This window comes from Cololabis saira, chromosome 21 (genome assembly GCF_033807715.1).
Source record: "Cololabis saira isolate AMF1-May2022 chromosome 21, fColSai1.1, whole genome shotgun sequence".
Classification (NCBI taxonomy): Eukaryota; Metazoa; Chordata; class Actinopteri; order Beloniformes; family Belonidae; genus Cololabis; species Cololabis saira.
The window spans coordinates 16,502,482-16,520,488 of NC_084607.1; the positions used below are offsets into that span (position 1 = coordinate 16,502,482).

General features: G+C 41.2%; 1 protein-coding gene across 4 annotated transcripts; it reads right to left on the reverse strand.

Annotated features, from left to right (window-relative positions):
• Positions 1–855: 855 nt before the first annotated feature.
• atp6v0a1a (ATPase H+ transporting V0 subunit a1a) lies at positions 856–16,935 on the reverse strand. 4 transcript variants are annotated; one of them, XM_061712775.1, is made up of 23 exons: positions 16,802–16,935; positions 16,649–16,738; positions 14,811–14,957; positions 14,314–14,392; positions 14,006–14,103; positions 13,787–13,915; positions 12,888–12,970; positions 12,516–12,642; positions 11,788–11,870; positions 11,578–11,671; positions 8,555–8,767; positions 7,930–8,080; positions 7,497–7,636; positions 7,115–7,278; positions 5,587–5,677; positions 5,307–5,425; positions 5,005–5,221; positions 4,811–4,918; positions 4,584–4,691; positions 4,103–4,120; positions 3,518–3,635; positions 3,256–3,427; positions 856–1,811 (listed from the first exon to the last, which is right to left on the reverse strand). In XM_061712775.1, the coding sequence occupies exons 3-23, from the start codon at positions 14,925–14,927 to the stop codon at positions 1,718–1,720; spliced, it is 2,523 nt and encodes an 840-aa protein (XP_061568759.1). In that variant the 5' UTR covers positions 14,928–14,957; positions 16,649–16,738; positions 16,802–16,935; the 3' UTR covers positions 856–1,717. The 4 variants fall into 4 exon arrangements, with proteins under 4 accessions (XP_061568759.1, XP_061568757.1, XP_061568758.1 ...); XM_061712773.1 differs by having other exon boundaries at positions 4,103–4,147; XM_061712774.1 differs by lacking the exon at positions 16,649–16,738 and having other exon boundaries at positions 4,103–4,147.
• Positions 16,936–18,007: the final 1,072 nt, after the last annotated feature.

The following is an 18,007-nucleotide window of genomic DNA, read 5'->3' on the forward strand; positions in this document are numbered from 1 at the left end:
GGGGAGTAAAACCATCTTGTTCCAAACTCTACTTCATCTGAGAATAGTTTCATAGCCATCTGATACTTCCACTCCACTGCATTTCAGTTTTTAAGTTACGAGTATTGGAACAAATATTGAACAAATACATTAAAAGTGAAGTAAATGAACCATTTTGCACACTGTAAACATTTACATTTGAAGTATTTGGAGAAAATCAAACATGCCTATTGTAAGCAGGTGGGAACACATGTGTGGGCTTTTATTAGGACTTGAACCCTGACAGACTGGACATAGTTACATGTTTGTGAAAAGGCCCATTATGTACCAGAATACTGACCTCCAGTTCATTCAGGGCACTTGAGGGTAATTTCTTCATAAAAGTAGATACTGTTCTGTGACCCAATTCACGGGAAATGTGCAGGTTATCCAAATACCTCATACGCCAAAACACAAAACTGGGTTTTTATTTTGACTTCTAACACGGTGAGAGATGCGATTGTCTTTTCTGATGGAACTCCTCTCAATGGTTAAAATGGTATCCAACAGCGCCACCAAGAGGAGTGAAATCAACCGTCATGTCCAGATTTGCTCAGCCTCTCTGGTTTTAGGTTGCAGTCCCACTTAACATGAATTTACTAATATTTCGGTACTTGTATATTTACTAAATCTATAAAGCTCATGAAAAAGTTAAGTCCAAAGTTTAATCTGATGATTCAGATCTACGTTGTTGGTTTTTTTAATGAATTCTTACATTTACAATTATGTTAAGAATTAAAAAAAAAAGATTTTCTACATAAGTCAGTCCAGTTGGCACATTCAAAGGTTTGTAGGAGGAAAGTCAATAGGAGTAAATAAAACCAACATAAAACAAACTTTAACCAGCTTTTCCCATTTTATTGACAAAAACATGCTCAATTAATGTGGATGTTCAAACATTTCTGACAAATTGAAAATGTTGTACGATGTTCTAACTTCTAAACGTAAACGTCTGACAAACTTCTAATGAAATCTTCAGAAGGAACCAGAATCAAAAGCCAGACTGATGTCATTTAATGAGCTAGTTTTCTACGAATAATTCACATATCGATATAGCTTCCCCTTCTCTTCCTCATCAAAGATCAACACACAAACACGAAGGTCATGAGACAAGGTCTGAGAACGGCCTACATCCTGACGCAAAATCAGCTTCATTCCCTTTAAGCGCTACAGCTCCGTGTGCAAAGTCAGTGTGCAGCATCTAATCCAGAGAGTGCACAAGGTGGTGACAGTTGCTCAAGAACAAAGACGATCTCAAGGAAAAACATACAACCACGTGAAGATTTACGCTCAGATCCTCACTAAGTTTGATGAAAGAAATGTGGAAGTAGCAGGTTCAGGTCACGATACATTATTGTGCAACAGTACAAGGAAAAAGAAATGATGAAAAAGATTTCATAAATAATAACTCAAAACAAATAAAGGCTTTTCTAGAACAAAACAGATTACAATCAAGGCTGAATGAATGAATAGTAAGTTGTCATTGGGTATTACTGAACTACTCTAACACAGGGAAGGTGAACACTTAGCTGCAGACACAAATGAAAGAAGGGGTCTGTGTGTGTGTGTGTGTGTGTGTGTGTGTGTGTGTGTGTGTGTGTGTGTGTGTGTGTGTGTGTGTGTGTGTGTGTGTGTGTGTGTGTGTGTATCACAACTCAACTCCACACAGATGACAAACATTTACAGAAGTAGAGCTCCTTCATTCTTCACATCTCCCATCCAGGATGCTTTCGAAGGTAAATGGGAGGAACTTGAAGCCCTGACCTGCGTAAAACTTGTTTTGGAACTCCACCCTGAAAAGAAAATTTAAATACTGTTAAAGCCATTGAGCAGAGCAAGAACATTTCCCAGCAGTGATAACAGGTGACAGGCTGAGCAGAGCTGAGATGAGCAGTCCTGGCCGATGACCCCTGCATTTCATTCCAGTCCACACGCACCTGTGCTCCCTCATGTCTACATCCTGGGTCTGGTCCCAGGGAAGGACATCTAAGCCTCGGCCCTTCAGAAAATGATCTATTTTTAGAAATCCAATGCCAAGTGACGGCTGGATGACCTTTTCACTGAGGAGCCAAGGGAACCACGTCATTCCTAACCCTCTCTGGTGTAGGAAAGTCAATGAGGTTGGCATAGTCATTTCACAAGATGTTAGCATACATAATTTACTTGCAGGCTTATGGGGGGGGGGATCCCCATGAAACCCAATCAGTATTGAAGTATACTCCCTCTCGCTATGCCACAGATCATCCCACTTTAATAATTTAGCAAAAACGTCTGAAGAGACAACTGAGGGTCGCCCACAGCGTGTTAAACAGAGTCCAAGAATCCTGTACACGCCACGTATAAACAAAACAGAGAGGAGACAAATCCTGGCCACAGGTCAGCAAAGATGAAGTCCTAAACATTACACGTTTTAACTCCTGGCAGAGGTTTAGCTGCATCTGTAGAGAATCAAACATTTTAGCAACAGAGCTGTTTAATTTAAAGTTAGTTTAGTTTTTCTATACAATTCTGACAGGCAAGTTCATTTACATGTAAAGATATCTGATATTTTAAACTAAACCACCTTTTTCTGGACTCTCCAAAGGGGCCCGTCCTGACAATTGTCTGCCAGATAATTTAACTTATTAAAATGAGGAGTTGCTGAAATTGTGAACTTTTCCCCATCAGTTTAACAATGATCTGACCGTTTGATCATCTCTGCATCTGTACAATACTGGACTGTGGTGGGGGTGAGGCCACCAGGTGGCGCTGTAAATCTGTATAATGGAGACCTCACATTTCAAAACTGAACCTGCAAATTGATGAACAGTATATTCAAGTCTGCAAAAACTGAAAATTAAAGGACTAATTTGCACCACCTGTCTGCAACTTTAAAGCCCTTTGGCTTTATTACAATTTCTTTCTATACTGCCTCCCTCATTTCTTTTTTTTAAACAGTGTTTTCATGGGTTTTATTAACTCTACATTATACCCAACAGAATGTCTTAATTTTCCTCCTTCTCACCCACATTGACAGTTCCCAGGCTTTAACTTCCTCTCTCTTAAACTAATTGAGACATCCTGGTTAGGTAACTAGTCCCCATTATTACATGGAGGGCACCTTTTATGGTAACACTGACAATGTTTCCGTCTATGTGCTTCTAGGAGAGGAGCGCCAGTGACCATCTTAAACAGGAAGTATTTACAGTTAGAAGATATCCTTGCGAGAGAAAGTGAGAAGCACATATTAAAACTTACCAGTGCAGTCGCAGTGCATGCAGAAAGGCTGACAGACCCTCCATGATGAGAAGAATGGCCACTGTGAGAACAGCAAAGAAGTAAAAGACGAGGGCCAGAAGGATGAAGCCTCCAAGGTTCCTCGAAGAAAGGCCGATACGCATCACCATGGACCACAGCACCTCCGACAGCTCTGCGCACCAGACCAAGAAAGTTAACAGTGGTTTCACAAGGAAGTTATTGACTGTTCATTTCTTGCAAAGATGTGTTGCTGCTGCCTTACGTGCATGAGCCAGACTGAGAGCCCAAAGCCTCAGATATGAAGCAGTGTTGGAGATGCAGCCCAGACAGTACTCTATGGTGTGAATCGCCTGATGCACTGCCACATCCCCGAAGTTAAACTGGAGGAAAACGGATCTGCATGTCAGTGTAACGTGCTAAAACTTTTCTGTACAACAGAGCCTTCAGTCTTCAACGGAGGACTCCGGGTCACCGCGGATGCATGATCATTCAAGTAATTAATAAGAGTTATTAGCCATTGTAGATAAGCAACCACCCTCAAAATACAAGACGCTTTGTCATCTCTGGGCCTTGTGAAACCAAATAAGCGGCCCTGCTGATGTGTCATGCATCACCAAGCTTATAGGGAAGCACTGACACCCACTATGTTATGAAAACCTGCAACCCTTTTTCCACCAGAAACACCTGGAACACACTAACACAGACATAGCCACAATGCCACAGCTAAGAGGAGCAGACAGTGGCTAACACAACAAGGGAGAGCCGCTAAAAGACAGAGCTGCTAGACATGCATAGACGGGAAGGGATAGTTTGCAGGGTGGTGGTGCAGCATGAGCTCCTGGCCTACCTCTTCCTCCTCACGCGCCTTGAAAGCAGGTGACAAAAGGCAACGCTTGGTTATTAAAAACACACACACATGAACAAACGTCAACAAAACAGGAAAGCAATAAGAGAAACCAGTTACTCAATTTTAAAGAAATATGGTGAAACAGTATTGGAGAATGTTGACATTCTGCTCACACACACACTCAGAGTCACATCTGGTCAAAAGGTCAGTTTCATTTCAGTTGATCATTTTGGTTTAAATATAAAGACAGACTTAAACAACCTGGCACATCCATAATTAAAAGAAATTGGAAGTGGAAACGTGAGCCTCTGTTTCCAGCTATGGCCAGGTGGCTGAATTATTCAAAGATGCATGAAGATCGTACAGTCTCTGTTCCTGGAGCTCTTAAACTGCTGCTCTGTGGTCATTTCTGCTTTTGGGCAATGAGCAGAAAATTTAGTCTGTCTTATAGCAGTATTGTAGATAGATTGTTCATTTTTACCTCGGGTTCTTCGTCATACTGCTGAGCGAGCTGGTCATGCTGGATGATTTCAGCCTCGTCCTCGGTCGGACCATTGCCCACCCGGATTCCTCCAAAGTTCTGTGTGCCCTGTTACACGGGATGGGCAAAATAACACAATTCAAATCAACAAATTATCAATTTTTACATTTATAACTACAGTTAAGTATGAAGTTGGTGCATGGAGGGCAATATTTGTATTGTCTTACCAGATTTCTCCGCCACAAATACTGTCGCCGCATAACTAGAGTTTTTACAATTAACATGCAGGGAACACAGGCCAGGGCAATTAACACCAAGAATGTCTGCAGGCCCATCTGCAAAGGCAGGGAGGAAAGCAAAAAGAAAAGTTAGATTGTTGGTCTCATGTCAAATAAAGTGAAGGATAAGCATGTACACTGACCTGCCCCCTGTAGAGAGGTTTGTTAGTGGGGTCGTTGTAGTTGAAGAGGAACATGTTAATGAAGGCAATGAGAAGGCTGGGAGCGTCCAACGAGGTGCGTGCGTCATACGACAACCATTTATAAAAGATCAGAATGGCCAGGTAGCCAAACAGACTGGACATGAAGAGGATCTCTGGGATGAACCCCAAGTAGATATTCAGTGGCTTATTGAAATACCTGCAAAAACCCACAAACACCACATCATTATGACGACGACGTACCAAATGACAGAAAAACAACTAGATGAGGACTGAAATCTCACAGATGGTTGAAGAGGCTCAGAGTGACTCCAAAGATCATATGGATGACTCCCAGAATAATAGACATCTTCATCTTGAAGGAGTTCAGAAATGTCAGCTTGTTGATAGAAATGCTCCATATCTAAAAACAAAATAATCAGGTTCATAAAATCAAGTTATATAAAGATTATGTATGAAGATATAGATGATTATGACCAAAGACATGATCTGTGTGGGATAACCAGCAGCCGGGCTGACTTGAATTTAGCCCAACAATGAGATCTAAAAAAAAAAAAGACTTACTGGATCAATGCCGATGGGGTACGGGCCATTGAAGACTCCATCTACCGCAGGGTCCAACTGTAAAGCCGCATTTCCAGTAAGTGTGTCAAACCTGAAGGGGATGACAACACATCAGTTTTCTCACTTGAACCTAACCTCCGTTTTTTAATTCTGCTGTACACAGCCGTGCACAGTGGATCGAGCATTAGTGTCAGTACCACTGGTAGCTGGTACTGCAATCAATAGACTTTGGGCCAATCCTAATACACCCCCTACTTTTTACCACTAAAAAAGAAGCCACAGATTTTAGGGCACTTGAAATCTTCCCAGGGCCCTGTCCCAATACCCCCACTACCCCTACTTTTCAGCACCACCCCTAAATTTTGCGTGCTACGTCACTGCGTGGTTTACGTTCGGGTACGTAAGCAACTGCGTAGTTACGTTTGCACATACGTCACACCATATCAGAAAGCCGAGAGCAAAAAGCTATTTTAATTTCAGCAGTAGCGCTGTTAATATGCCACTTTATTAAGTTTTAATAATTTTTCAGGCATAAAAGTAACCGTTAAGATCCCCAACCTGGGCTCAGTTTATCCAAATAACGCCTGTTAAGAAATTTGCTGCAATGTTTTCGGAGATGATAAGAGCCGCCGGCTCGGAGCAGCAGCAGCCGGAGTGCAGACGTGATCGCGCTGCGCCGTCGTCCCGGAGGAGAAACCTGCAGCTCTGTTGAGAATTACCGATGGCGGAAATAAATCATTTAGGAAAATAAATGTTGGTTTAATAGATGAAATCTAACAGTTGTAGCTACGCCTGTTAAGAAATTTGCTCCGAAAATTTAGAGATGAGTACAGCCGGCTCGGGAGCCGATTTGTGGTTCCGCGTTAAATCGACGCAGAGCCTACAGCGTATGGTGCGCGTCGCCGCATAACCTACGCCGTAGGCTCTGCGTTGGTTTAACGCGGAACCATAAATCAGCCTTTATTCTGGCGAGGTTTGAAGAAGACTTCGCAACAACAGGCAAACGAGTGATTATGTACATTCACTGAGTGAATATTATGAAAGTAAAATATACATTTCTCGCTAGAAATGTAATCAAAACGCATTTAAGAAATGTCCACCATGTTTTTTTTTTTTTGATTCAGTCCACAAATGATGACGAAAAGCATTCTGGGAAATTTTTCTGGCCCTAGTTCAGCTAGGGTGCATCCGAAATCCCTCGCTCCGTAGGGACAGATTCATAGCCACTACCCTCGTTTTCTCCACTCCCCCTAGGTGAAAAGAGGAATTGGGACACCACTACCCTCACGGGAACGCGCAAAATCTACGGGTAGGGCTGAAAAGTAGGGGTAGTGGTAGTATTGGGACAGGGCCTTTGTATCCCATGTGCACCGCTTATTCAACTGGTATTATTTGCTCAACAGCAACACCGTCCACTAAGGTGAGGACTGCAGCGAGTCATTTAAACTGCTAGGTATGGGACTCTCACCATTTGTGCTTGTAATGACCAAAGGATCAACCATAATCTCTGCTTTCACGTGATACTTACGACCAGTTGCCTCCTCTTTCTCCAAACATGGGTCTCACACTCCATCCGGAACCAAAGATATTCAGGGACTTTGAGAAGCAGTCATTGTAAATAATGCCAGTGTACACTGAGAACATTCCCATCAACAGAATGATGTAGCGCCCCGCAAACACCATGTTAAATATCTGCCACAAAAAAAAAAAAAAATACAAATAAATAAAATACACAAACAATATTGGAAGAAAATCATGAACGTATCTTTATAGTCAGGGTTAAAAATTGCTTATGCAATTAAAGAAACAGGGTTTCTAGAAGGCTGCAGGCCCTGTGCAGCTCAAGAGCTTCATGTATCATCAGTTAGGTGGTTGAAGGTCTGATGAGACGGCCATGGTGGGATCCATACCTCATTATCATTCTTTTGGGCCATCAGCCTGCTCTCTCTCAACACAAGGTACAGAGCAGCACAGGTCATAAGCGTCCCATGGCCCAGGTCACCAAACATGACCGCAAATAGGAAGGGGAAGGTGATGATGGTGTATGGTGCTGGAGACAAGGAGGCAAATGAAGGGGTGGGTGGGGTGTGAAACAAAGGAGTGAAAAATGTCAACAAGCATTTCCTAACAAGATGATAATGGATGATGAGGGCTTGAAAAAGAGCTTGGAAAAAGCCTTTCATTGACTCTTTCAACACCTCAGCTAGTTGGATAAACACTGAACAAAAATATTCCACCTCACATCAGCACGTGCAAGGTAATGACGAGGTATAGATAATGATATGAAGATAATGAAGTTATAACGCTTGAGAAAGGTAGAGAAAAGGTGTGACATGTGCCAACCTGGGTTAATCTCACGGTAGCTGCCAATTCCATAGGCATCAACAATGCTTTGGAAACCTGAGGTGAATTTGTTTGTCTTGTTATATGTGGGAGGGGTCTGCTTGGTCTGCATTCTGTTGAGGATGGAAGGCACAGTGGAGCCGCTCTTCTCCTAGAGAGAGGGAAACAGTGTGGAAGAAGGGAAGGTTATACTACACATTAGTTTATTCCACAGATGTAAAAGATTATGGAAACGACTGGAAATGAAAAGTCTAGAACAATGAAACTACTCTGACATATCCTCAAGGCTTCATTGAACTTTAATCATTCCAAGCAGAGAATCATGTGAGAACGCAGAGAATGAGTGGGAACAAAATTATGTTTAGTTGCTTTCTTGATTTAAAAAAAAAAAAGAGAGAGTTCTTACATAAAATAGTCTTAATGTTCAGGTCTAGCACAATAAAAATCGTTAAAATTGCATAACAGAATCCATGGCTACACTAAGTAGGAAAATGTGTATTTTAAATGGGGGGAAAAAAACTAAACTGATGTAGCAGAACAAGAGATTAATTGGTTGGGACACTACAATGAACTTGGCTGGTTAAGGGACATTAAACATTAACCATGAGGGTGCTTGTTTACTCACCGTCCCCCGTCGCAGGGCAAACTGGATGGCGTCCAAGTCGGAGACAGGACACCACACCTCAGCGATCAGACACTTCTGAGTGACATCGATGTTGCAGAGGTTCAGGGTGTGGTAGATGGCCTTCATCTTCCTCACCTTGATGAACCACACTCTGACCGTCTTGGCTGCAGCCTGCAGGACCCTCTGCCTGTGATCCTCAGTCTGGTTCAGCACCTTTAAGCACAGAAAAGAGCCCAACAGTGCTGAAACTGCCATCAAGTTGGAAAGTGAGTTCAAACAAACTCTTGAACAGGTACAGTACTTCACAGAAACTGCACATCAGGCTCATTTCCATGAATTGGTTTGAAGTAAAACTAGGTGGAGTGGCGTTCTGTAACCCAGGTTACACACAGCTATGACAAACAATGAAGTATTTGCTAATAAAGCTGGAAGAAGACACAAGATAAACCCATCATCTTGGCCATATTAGAGAGAAAATAGAGATTGAAGCAGCATTGGCTGAAAGACGACGGTCTACTGCAACTGGGACAGAACATTTTTGGTCCCTCTCATGATGCTGATGAGTTCAGACCATCAGATCGTGGCAGAGGCTCCATCCCGACAGCAGAACGCGGCTCCCTTCTTTCAAAACAATGTTCCCCAATCCAGATCCTCAAAGGCCACTACTACTACCGTTATTTAGCAGAAGCTTTTATCCAAAGTGGCTTACATCCGAGAGAACAACACAAGCAAGATATCAAGAGGAGGGCACAGCACAGATAAGTGCTGGTCTACTAATTCTGAGAGAGTTAGGTCCCCTTCAGTAAAATAGGGGACATACAGGACTGTCTCAGAAAATTTGAATATTGTGATTTTCTGTAATGCAATTACAAAAACGTTATACATTCTGGATTCATTACAAATCAACTGAAATATTGCAAGCCTTTTATTATTTTAATATTGCTGATCATGGCTAGTTTATATTTACTACTGGCACAAATAAAATACTGTAACGTTTCGGATAAATACTGGATGTTTACATAAAGGGATACAGGATATCAGTACCAGGAACCCAGCTGTATGACTTGTATTCAAAACTAAGCTCCAAGACCAGCAAGCAGTCAGACGTTCAAAGTCTGTGCCGTCTGTCCCCCGCTGCAAGGTCGCCTGTTGCCAAGGATGTCTCCAAATGATGCTGACGTTGCTCCACATAGAAGATTTACATTCTTCTGTGTTCATGCCACTCTGTAATTCAGCTCAGTTTCCCAAGCAGCAACAAAACAACACTACATCCACAAACACTGAGGTTCTTGTTACACAACTGCCATTTTGTTTAACACATATTAAGTACGTGCATTCTCTTGCGCAAGTTGTGTTTACAGCTTTGTTAGTAATCCTATAATATGAGACTGCATTTGACACCTGGCAAAACTAGCTCTATGGTGTGTTATAAAACCTCCACATGGCTGCATGTGTTAATACAAGATAGCAAAGAAGAAGGACGGACGGATCTTCTTGGGTTGTTTTATCTTGAAGTAGATAAGCGATGGGGAAGACACTACACAGTAAACCAGCAGCTGTGGCGTTAGGAGGAAAAACTGCCTCTGTCAGGACATTTTTCTGTGTAATAGTTCTGCTTAAACTAGTTTTATTTAAAATATACAGCCCGGTGAAATCATTTCAAAACAGCAGTGTTTTGAAATGTTCAGTGTTCACTGTTCAGTGAATCAGAGGCTTGTCAGAAATCTGAACAATAGAGAAAATGTGGCACCATTTTTAGGCCTTAAAGGTGACCTATTATGGCATTTAATGTATATTTTAAACAGGCCTTGAATGTCTTAAAAACAATCTAAAGCTTGTTTTTTCTACATAAATCATAAATCCAGCCTGTGGGCCATGTCACTAGTTTTACCGCTTCTAACCTCTTTTTCTGCGCCTCATTTTTAGGGAAGGGGGGGGTATGATAATGAGGCTCTGTGCTGATTGGCTCCCTGAATGACGTGTAGCAGGGGAGGAGCATAAACCTCGCTCCGCCAGAGCAGCCCAAGCCTGTAAATTATCACAACACTGAATTTTCACAAATGGAAACTTTATTGTTAAAAAAATAAAATATGAGTTGTATATAAATAACATTTATGCACTATTTAAGCCGGATCTGCCCGGCGGATGCTGAACGCTGGCCCCGGAGCCACGCCGGGCACCCGGCGTGGCTCCGGCGTGGCACTGGAGCAGCGCGCATCACCGCGGCTTTAACCAGGGAATCTGAGCGGTTCCGACCGGCCGGGACCGCAGGAACCGGCCTGGACTGGTAGCAGGGACTCCCAGGGACCGACCAGCGGAATTTCAGCCGGATCTGCCCGGCGGATGCTGCGCGACGGGCGCCGCAAGCCCACGGCGGGCGCACAGATCCGCTCCGGAGCGCATCCGCAGCGCATCGCCCCTTACCGGGGATCAAACCGACAGATTTGCCTGAAAATCTCGTAGGGTGAAGCTGGTCCTGCCTGGGACAGATCCCCGAGGACCCAGCTCCCAAACCACCCGGGAACCTGGATGATTTAACCTGGATCCGCTCCGCCGCGGCGCCGCGTCCGACTGGCTGAAGGAAGGACCGCTCCAGCCTGAGCCAGAGAGCTGGTTGTGGGCGTGGTTTCAGCAGCGGAGGCTGAACCTATGGAAATCTGCTCCCGTCGTTACGTAACGACGGGAGCAGATTCTCATCGGCTCAAAAAAAACCACGTGACACTGGGGGACTCTGGCCGGCAGGGGTCAGACACCTTGCAGAAATTCATGGTATTTTGTCTCCCCTGTGCTGGCAGGGTGAGGGGAGACCACTTTATATATGTTAAAACAAGAAAAAACGTGTTTTTCATAATAGGTCCCCTTTAAGAAATATCCATTGCATATATTGGAAAAAAAAAAGTGGAAAAAAAACCATCCCGCTGAACCAGCAGAAATATGAAGAAAGAAGAACTAACCACTTTTTTCTGCATGTCAGTATTAAGTTGTCATCTTTCTGCAAGTGACTTTTCCAAATGAGTATTTACCATTTGCAGGTCTTCAATGCGAGCATTTACTCCTGCTAGCATCTCTTTCCTCTCCTGTGGGGTTTCTGGACACGGGTACAATGTTGCCCTGAATCTGAGGAGAAGAATTAGTGAGTACAGTCAGACATGTAAGTCAACAGAAGAGAAAGAAGGGGAAAACCCTCAAACAAAACAAACTTTAGATTATACCAATGTTTTTCAGTCACTTACCCCTCACAGATTTTCTTGACTCTATTCTTCAACTGATCTCCCTGGAAATATATGATGAAGACAGACTTGTGGACCTGGTCACCCTGTGAAGACAATGCATAGCCACTCTTTGTTCATCATCTGCGTACTTCTATATTCGTCATTAGCTTTTAACAGAATAAAGAACATACCGTATTTCTGGACTATAAGCCGCACCTGCATATAAGCCGCATCCGCTCAATTTTTTTTTTAAATAATAAAAAAAAGATATACAAGCCGCACCTGCATACAAGCTGCATCCGCTCTAGTTAAAAAAAAAAAAATATACAAGCCGCAGATATTTATGTTGTTAGATTAGATATTGACTACATGTACAGAAGGATTTTGAACTGTAAATGATGTACATGTTTGTACCTAAATAGATCCTTTCCTAACAGTGTCTTTTAACACGGCAGCAACTTTGCTGATTAAAACGGGACAGAACCAAGAGAAAATAACCGCTATTTATTTATCTGTTTGAAATCTGCTTCTACCTACTTCTATCTGCTAAAGAAGAAGTAGAGTTTTTTTTTTGCATTTATTTTGTCTTAGTTTGGATTCTAATTCCGGTTAAAGCGCCCCGAGCGGTGGAAGAAAAATCCACAGAATAGCTGCATCTTTGTATAAGCCGCATGGTTCAAAACCTATGGAAAAAGTAGCGGCTTATAGTCCAGAAAATACGGTAATTGTTGTTTATGAACAGTACTGACTGAAGTTGGATCCTCCAGAGGATCTTCAATGTCCGCCTGCCGCAGAAAAACATTTCCTCTGCAAACTCTCCACAGCATCCTCTCAAATGTAGGGATACGCTCCCTGCCAATGACTCCAGCGACAAATCTATCAAAAGGGGAGAAAACTCTGCAACTTAATCGTTGTTTAACAAACTATTGAATAACGATAAATTACCTTCGCTTCATAATTTGAGTTAAACAAAACCATTTAGTCACTTTTTGTGTGCTCAGTTTTCATCAATGTAGAGGAGGGTCCAATGAAGTTTTTATTCTTTGGTTGCTCTTCAAAAGAAAAGAAACAACCACAAAACACACACCTTTAAACTGCAGAGGTCTACAAAGCAAACTTACCCTAATCTAAGTGGAGCCACTCGGGTAGGCTCATTGGGGTCCATGAGAGTGGATGACTCTTCAAGTATACTTGGATCCTCCATCTACAACAACAAACAACTCGAGATATTAAACAAACATTATCACTGCTGGAACTTAATTATAGACTTTACATACTTGTGAAAGCTATTTTTATGTATATCATATAAGTGTCATGTTCTGTATATGCAATTTTATTCCCTATTAAAATGGTGACATTTACAGCAGGATGTTTAAAAAAAGCAAGACTTTGTTTTCCTTAGTTCAGTTAATGTCTAAACAGCTATTCATTTGGCTAAATGATTCCGCTCACTCCAAGCTCATAACAACTTATAAAAGACAACTTGACCATTTAAGCTGACCCAAGGTTTGTTTGCAAAGGCAGTGAAATGGATCTGATGCTGGGCAAAGGTGGACAAGCAAGGAGTTACTCTGGTCTATCAACACTGAGGTTTAAATGAATACTCAAGTAAAATATTACACAGCAGTGGAACCACAGCACACTAAATGAGCAGTAGCCACGTGAGCAACTAGAAAAGATCACGAGTGAAAACACCTTTTGCCAAATCAAGCAGCAATAAATGTGCCTTTGTATTTCCAAGAGAGTGGAGAGTGCAGACGGCTTATCTGTAAAAGCCATATTCCCCACTAGCAAAATACAGGAACTTACTCTGATCTACCTGAAAGAACTAAAAGCAGCATGTTCCTTCATTTATTTAAGTTCAGCACATTTACATATATTTGCCTCTGATGTTATACATGCTGGATTCTGGATTTAAAACCAAAAAACAATTACAGAAGTAAAAGTCACTATAGTGAAACTAAATTACAAAGAGAAGGGCACACATTTATATCCTCTCTTCTAAAAGAGTGAAGCTGACCTCATCAAAAAACTGCTGAGTTCGGCGCAAAATGTGCTTGAGCTCAGTCAGCTCCAGGAAGTTCTTCTTTAGCGCCTCTTGGTTTGTGTTTATTTCCTTCAGTTCATTCTCAAGCTTCTCAAAAGTTGCCTGTCAGAGTTTAAAAAAAAAGAAGAGTGTTAGCCGAGAAACATAGGCCTCAGAGCTGCTCTGCTTTTTCATTTAACATGCAACAGTCACCTCTAGATCGATCATGTCCCTTGGAAAAGGGACTTCGGGGTTCTCTCCTGTGTCGAGTATTTCTATATTGGCTTTCTTGATTTCTTTTTCCACAAACCCTGAGAAGAAGAAGTGAGATTGTTGACAGGTGAGCATGTCGTTATTTCATAATGAGACGAAAATAGATCAAGATAAGGGCCTTTTATTATGCTTTGAAGGGTGTAATTTTAACATAATGTTTTGGTAAAAGAGGTGTAACTGTCAGCAACACATTATTCATAAAATAGGAAATGCAGGTTTCCTGTAAAGAAATATCCAAGCAAACTGACTCAGTTTCCGATCCATCTCCTCACATCGTCGTACTTCATTGACAAACTTTCGCTGGAACACATTCACATCAGGATTTAACTGCAAGAGGAAGAAAAAAAAAACAGAACATAGATGATTATTTTCAAAGTTAAATAATTTGCTAGATTAATATTTTTTTTAACTGGCAGAGGAAGTTCAAAGCATGTGATTACATGAATAAGAATTCCAATACACAGACCTTTCCTATTACAAACCATCCTGTATTCAAGCACAAAGCTTGCCTTGGGGACTTGTCAGGAAACTTTCTCATGCTTGGAATGGCGGGTCAGCTGTGAGCACATGATCCAAAAGGCATGCACCGTCTCCACAGCAATTCTAATCCGGCTGATTTTGTCATCCCAGCAAATAAAGATAGCTACTATTGTTTGGTTTGTTAAAATGACTTACAAAACCCAATCCAAAAGTATGAAATAAGTTATGATTCAAAAGACTAATGGATATATAAAAACAGACTTACATCACGGAACTGCACCATCCCAATTTCTCCCAGTTCACTGACACAACAGTAGGCAGCTTCGGACTGGAGGAATAGCTGAGCCAGTGTCATCTCTTCACTTCTGAAGAGTTCCCCCATGTTGCCGGCGGTTGTGAGCGCTCAACACCCCTGAAAATCAACCAGGAGTCACAGAAATTGAGCAGTGATATTCATTACTGACACTTAAATTATAATTAAATTGTATTACTCTGCTGTGGATTGCACCCATGTTCAAAAACACCAATGAGGGAAGCATTTTACAGCTGAGTGTTAGTTTAACACACCAGTGAAAAGCAAGCATGTTAGGGCCCCCCACCAAAAGGAGGTGGAAGAAGAAATATAAAATATTTAAAGCAAGGCAAGTTTACTTGTATAGCACAATTCAACACAAGGTAATTCTGAGTGCTTTACATCAACCTTAAAAGCAGTAAGACACAATAACAAGTTGTTAAAAACTAAAGGCAGTAGAGTACAGCAGGTAAGTATTTAATTTAAGAGTACGTTTCAGTAAACAGTAATGTTTTTAGCCCTGATTTAAAGGATCTACAGTTGGAGCAGACCTCAGGTCTACAGGAAGTTTCTTCCACCGGTGAGGAGCAGAATAACTGAACGCTGCCTCACTTTGTTTGGTTCTGGTTCTTGGGAACCACAACAAACCAGATCCAGATGAACCTCAGGGGTCTGGGAGCTTCATAGGGAACTAACAGATCAAGCATGTATTTTGGTCCAAGACCATTCAGGTCTTTGTAGACCAGCAGTAAGATTTTAAACTCTATCCTTTGACTCACTGGAAGCCAGTGTAGTGATTTCATGACCGGTTTCCTGGTGTTTGCAAGGACTCTGGCGCTTCACCTGGATCTCAACAGCCAGTGCAGGTATGTGATCATGATAACAAGGTTCAACATAAACCACTGGTTAACAGACAATGTGTTAAAAAGCTGTTTCTGTTAAGCTGTGAAGATTCCCTGACTGCACCGCAGCTAAACAGCATAACATCCCACTAGGAAATCGACCACACGAGGCTAATCTCGGGATTACAGGGTAGCATGTGACCAGCAACTCTAGTAAGCTTTAACTACGCTTTACGCACCTGTAACACTCTGTGGCAGCTACAGAAAAGTCTCAAAGCCACTCCTTTTACAGTATCCACCTTCCCCCTGAAGAACAAGTCAAACTGCTGCTGTAACCAGCTCAGGACGAGTCACTAAAGTCACAAACCACCTTTACTAGGGGGGATAATCTGATGTAAAGAAATGAAATGATTGAGGGGAAGAGGGGCTTAAGGGAGTAACTTTGTGTTGTGGTTGTCTTTGTTATATGTGTGTTGGAGGGGGATGGAAATTAATAAGCTTTGCTTCTGCCATCCCCTTTTCAAACAGTGTTTGTTTTGTTTTGTTATAGTGTCTGTTGTTGGTATTGTTGCTTGTTCTGTTCAATGGTGTCCTGTAACTTTCTGTTCTTGTTTTGTAGTACGAGAGTTGTGGTTTTGTTGTGGTTTGAAATAAATAAAATGAAAAAATGACCTGCCCAGTGATCCATGAAGGTTTGCTTGTCTGTCTATTCGGTCATTTCCAAAATAAGAGCTCAAATACAAAATAAATGAAAGAAAATAAAAGAAAAAAACAAATAAACGTGAAGTTAATGCTAATATTGCATTAGACATAAATACATAAACAGGGTGAAGGTGATCAACTGCGAAGCCAGGTGTTAATTAGTCAATTAGCTCGAGTTAACGTCGGCAAATTGACAGTTAAAGTGGGGTGTGAGGTGGATTTGTTAGCATGGAGAGAAAATAATAACATTATTTTCAGAGGGCGCACCTTTATTGACAGCTTCTCTCCCAGTTATCCTAAAGCTACCTAGCTCTGCAGTCTGAGTGCGGCTCACGCCAATTCAGCACACCTGTTGAACTGAGGCCACAGCAATGGTGTCAAAACTACACTCAGTTTTACTGAATTTATTCATTAACGTACCTGTTTGTGTACTCTACGTCTCCAGACGGATCCTCTCCCCCCCTCTGGCGTGCTGGCTCCCTGCGGTTCTCTGTTTTGGTCGGAGGTTTGAGAGACTCTGACGACCTTTCCGAGCGGAAGTGTCTCGGTCGACGCTGCACGGGTCACGTGACTGACCACAGCGGATTTCTATTGGCTCCGAGTCTCATGTTCTGAACAGCTGAACCTGTTGCTTTCTTGCGCTGCTCCACGAATCCGAGTCTTATTTTGGAATTTGTAACCGGAAGGGTTAACCTGCCGCTGTCTGCCTTGATAGAATAGAATAGAATAGAATAGAATAGAATAGAATAGAATAGAATAGAATAGAATAGAATAGAATAGAATAGAATAGAATAGATTGGAATAGAATAGAATAGAATAGAATAGAATAGAATAGAATAGAATAGAATAGGCAAATTTATTTGTATAGCACAATTCCGGGACAGATTACTAAAGAAAAAACAAAAGCAAGCTTTAAAAGACAACTGAAACAATGTCAAATAGCCCTACGCCTGTAAACAATTCTTTTTTTTTAAAAAGATTTGTTTATTCAAAAAGAAATCCTGTACAGCATTGCTCACAATAGAGTACAATACAAATATCTTTTTTCTTTTTTATAAACCCCCAAAACACAAAACACCCAAAACACAAATATATATACATATATAAAATAGTAACATATTACAATAATATATTATAAAGGTAAAAAAAAAACAACAAAAAACTGCAATAGACAATATTACCCCAAAAGGAATAAAATAAAATTGAAAAACTAGAAAAAAAATTCAACACAAGGTCATTCAAAGTGCTTTACATCAACATTAAAAGCAACAAGACAATTAAACAGTAAATAACAAATACAATGAAATAAAATGATAAGAAAAGAGGTAAAATAATAAAAAGCACAAGTTTAAAAAAAAAAGGTAAGGGTAGTAGAGTACAGCAGGTAAGTATTTAATTTAAGAGAATAGAATAGAATAGAATAGAATAGAATAGAATAGAATAGAATAGAATAGAATAGAATAGAATCAGAATCAGAATCAGAAAGAAGTGTATTGCCACGTAGTTTAACACATACAAATAATTTGTTGTGGTGATTGGTGCAATACAAAAGAACAAATAATATTAAAAGAAAAATTGTACAACATGTTGGTTTTAAAGAGTAATGAGTCTGTACAAAGGTGACCT

Excerpts from the sequence above, each read along its gene's own strand:
- atp6v0a1a (XM_061712774.1), bottom strand. The coding sequence starts at position 14,927 with ATGGGGGAACTCTTCAGAAGTGAAGAGATGACACTGGCTCAGCTATTC. Across the intron at positions 5,426-5,586 it reads ACCCCATCGGCATTGATCCA|ATATGGAGCATTTCTATCAA; the intron begins GTAAGTCTTTTT and ends TTTTGTTTTTAG. Across the intron at positions 3,636-4,102 it reads AGGCGCGTGAGGAGGAAGAG|TTTAACTTCGGGGATGTGGC; the intron begins GTAGGCCAGGAG and ends GTTTTCCTCCAG.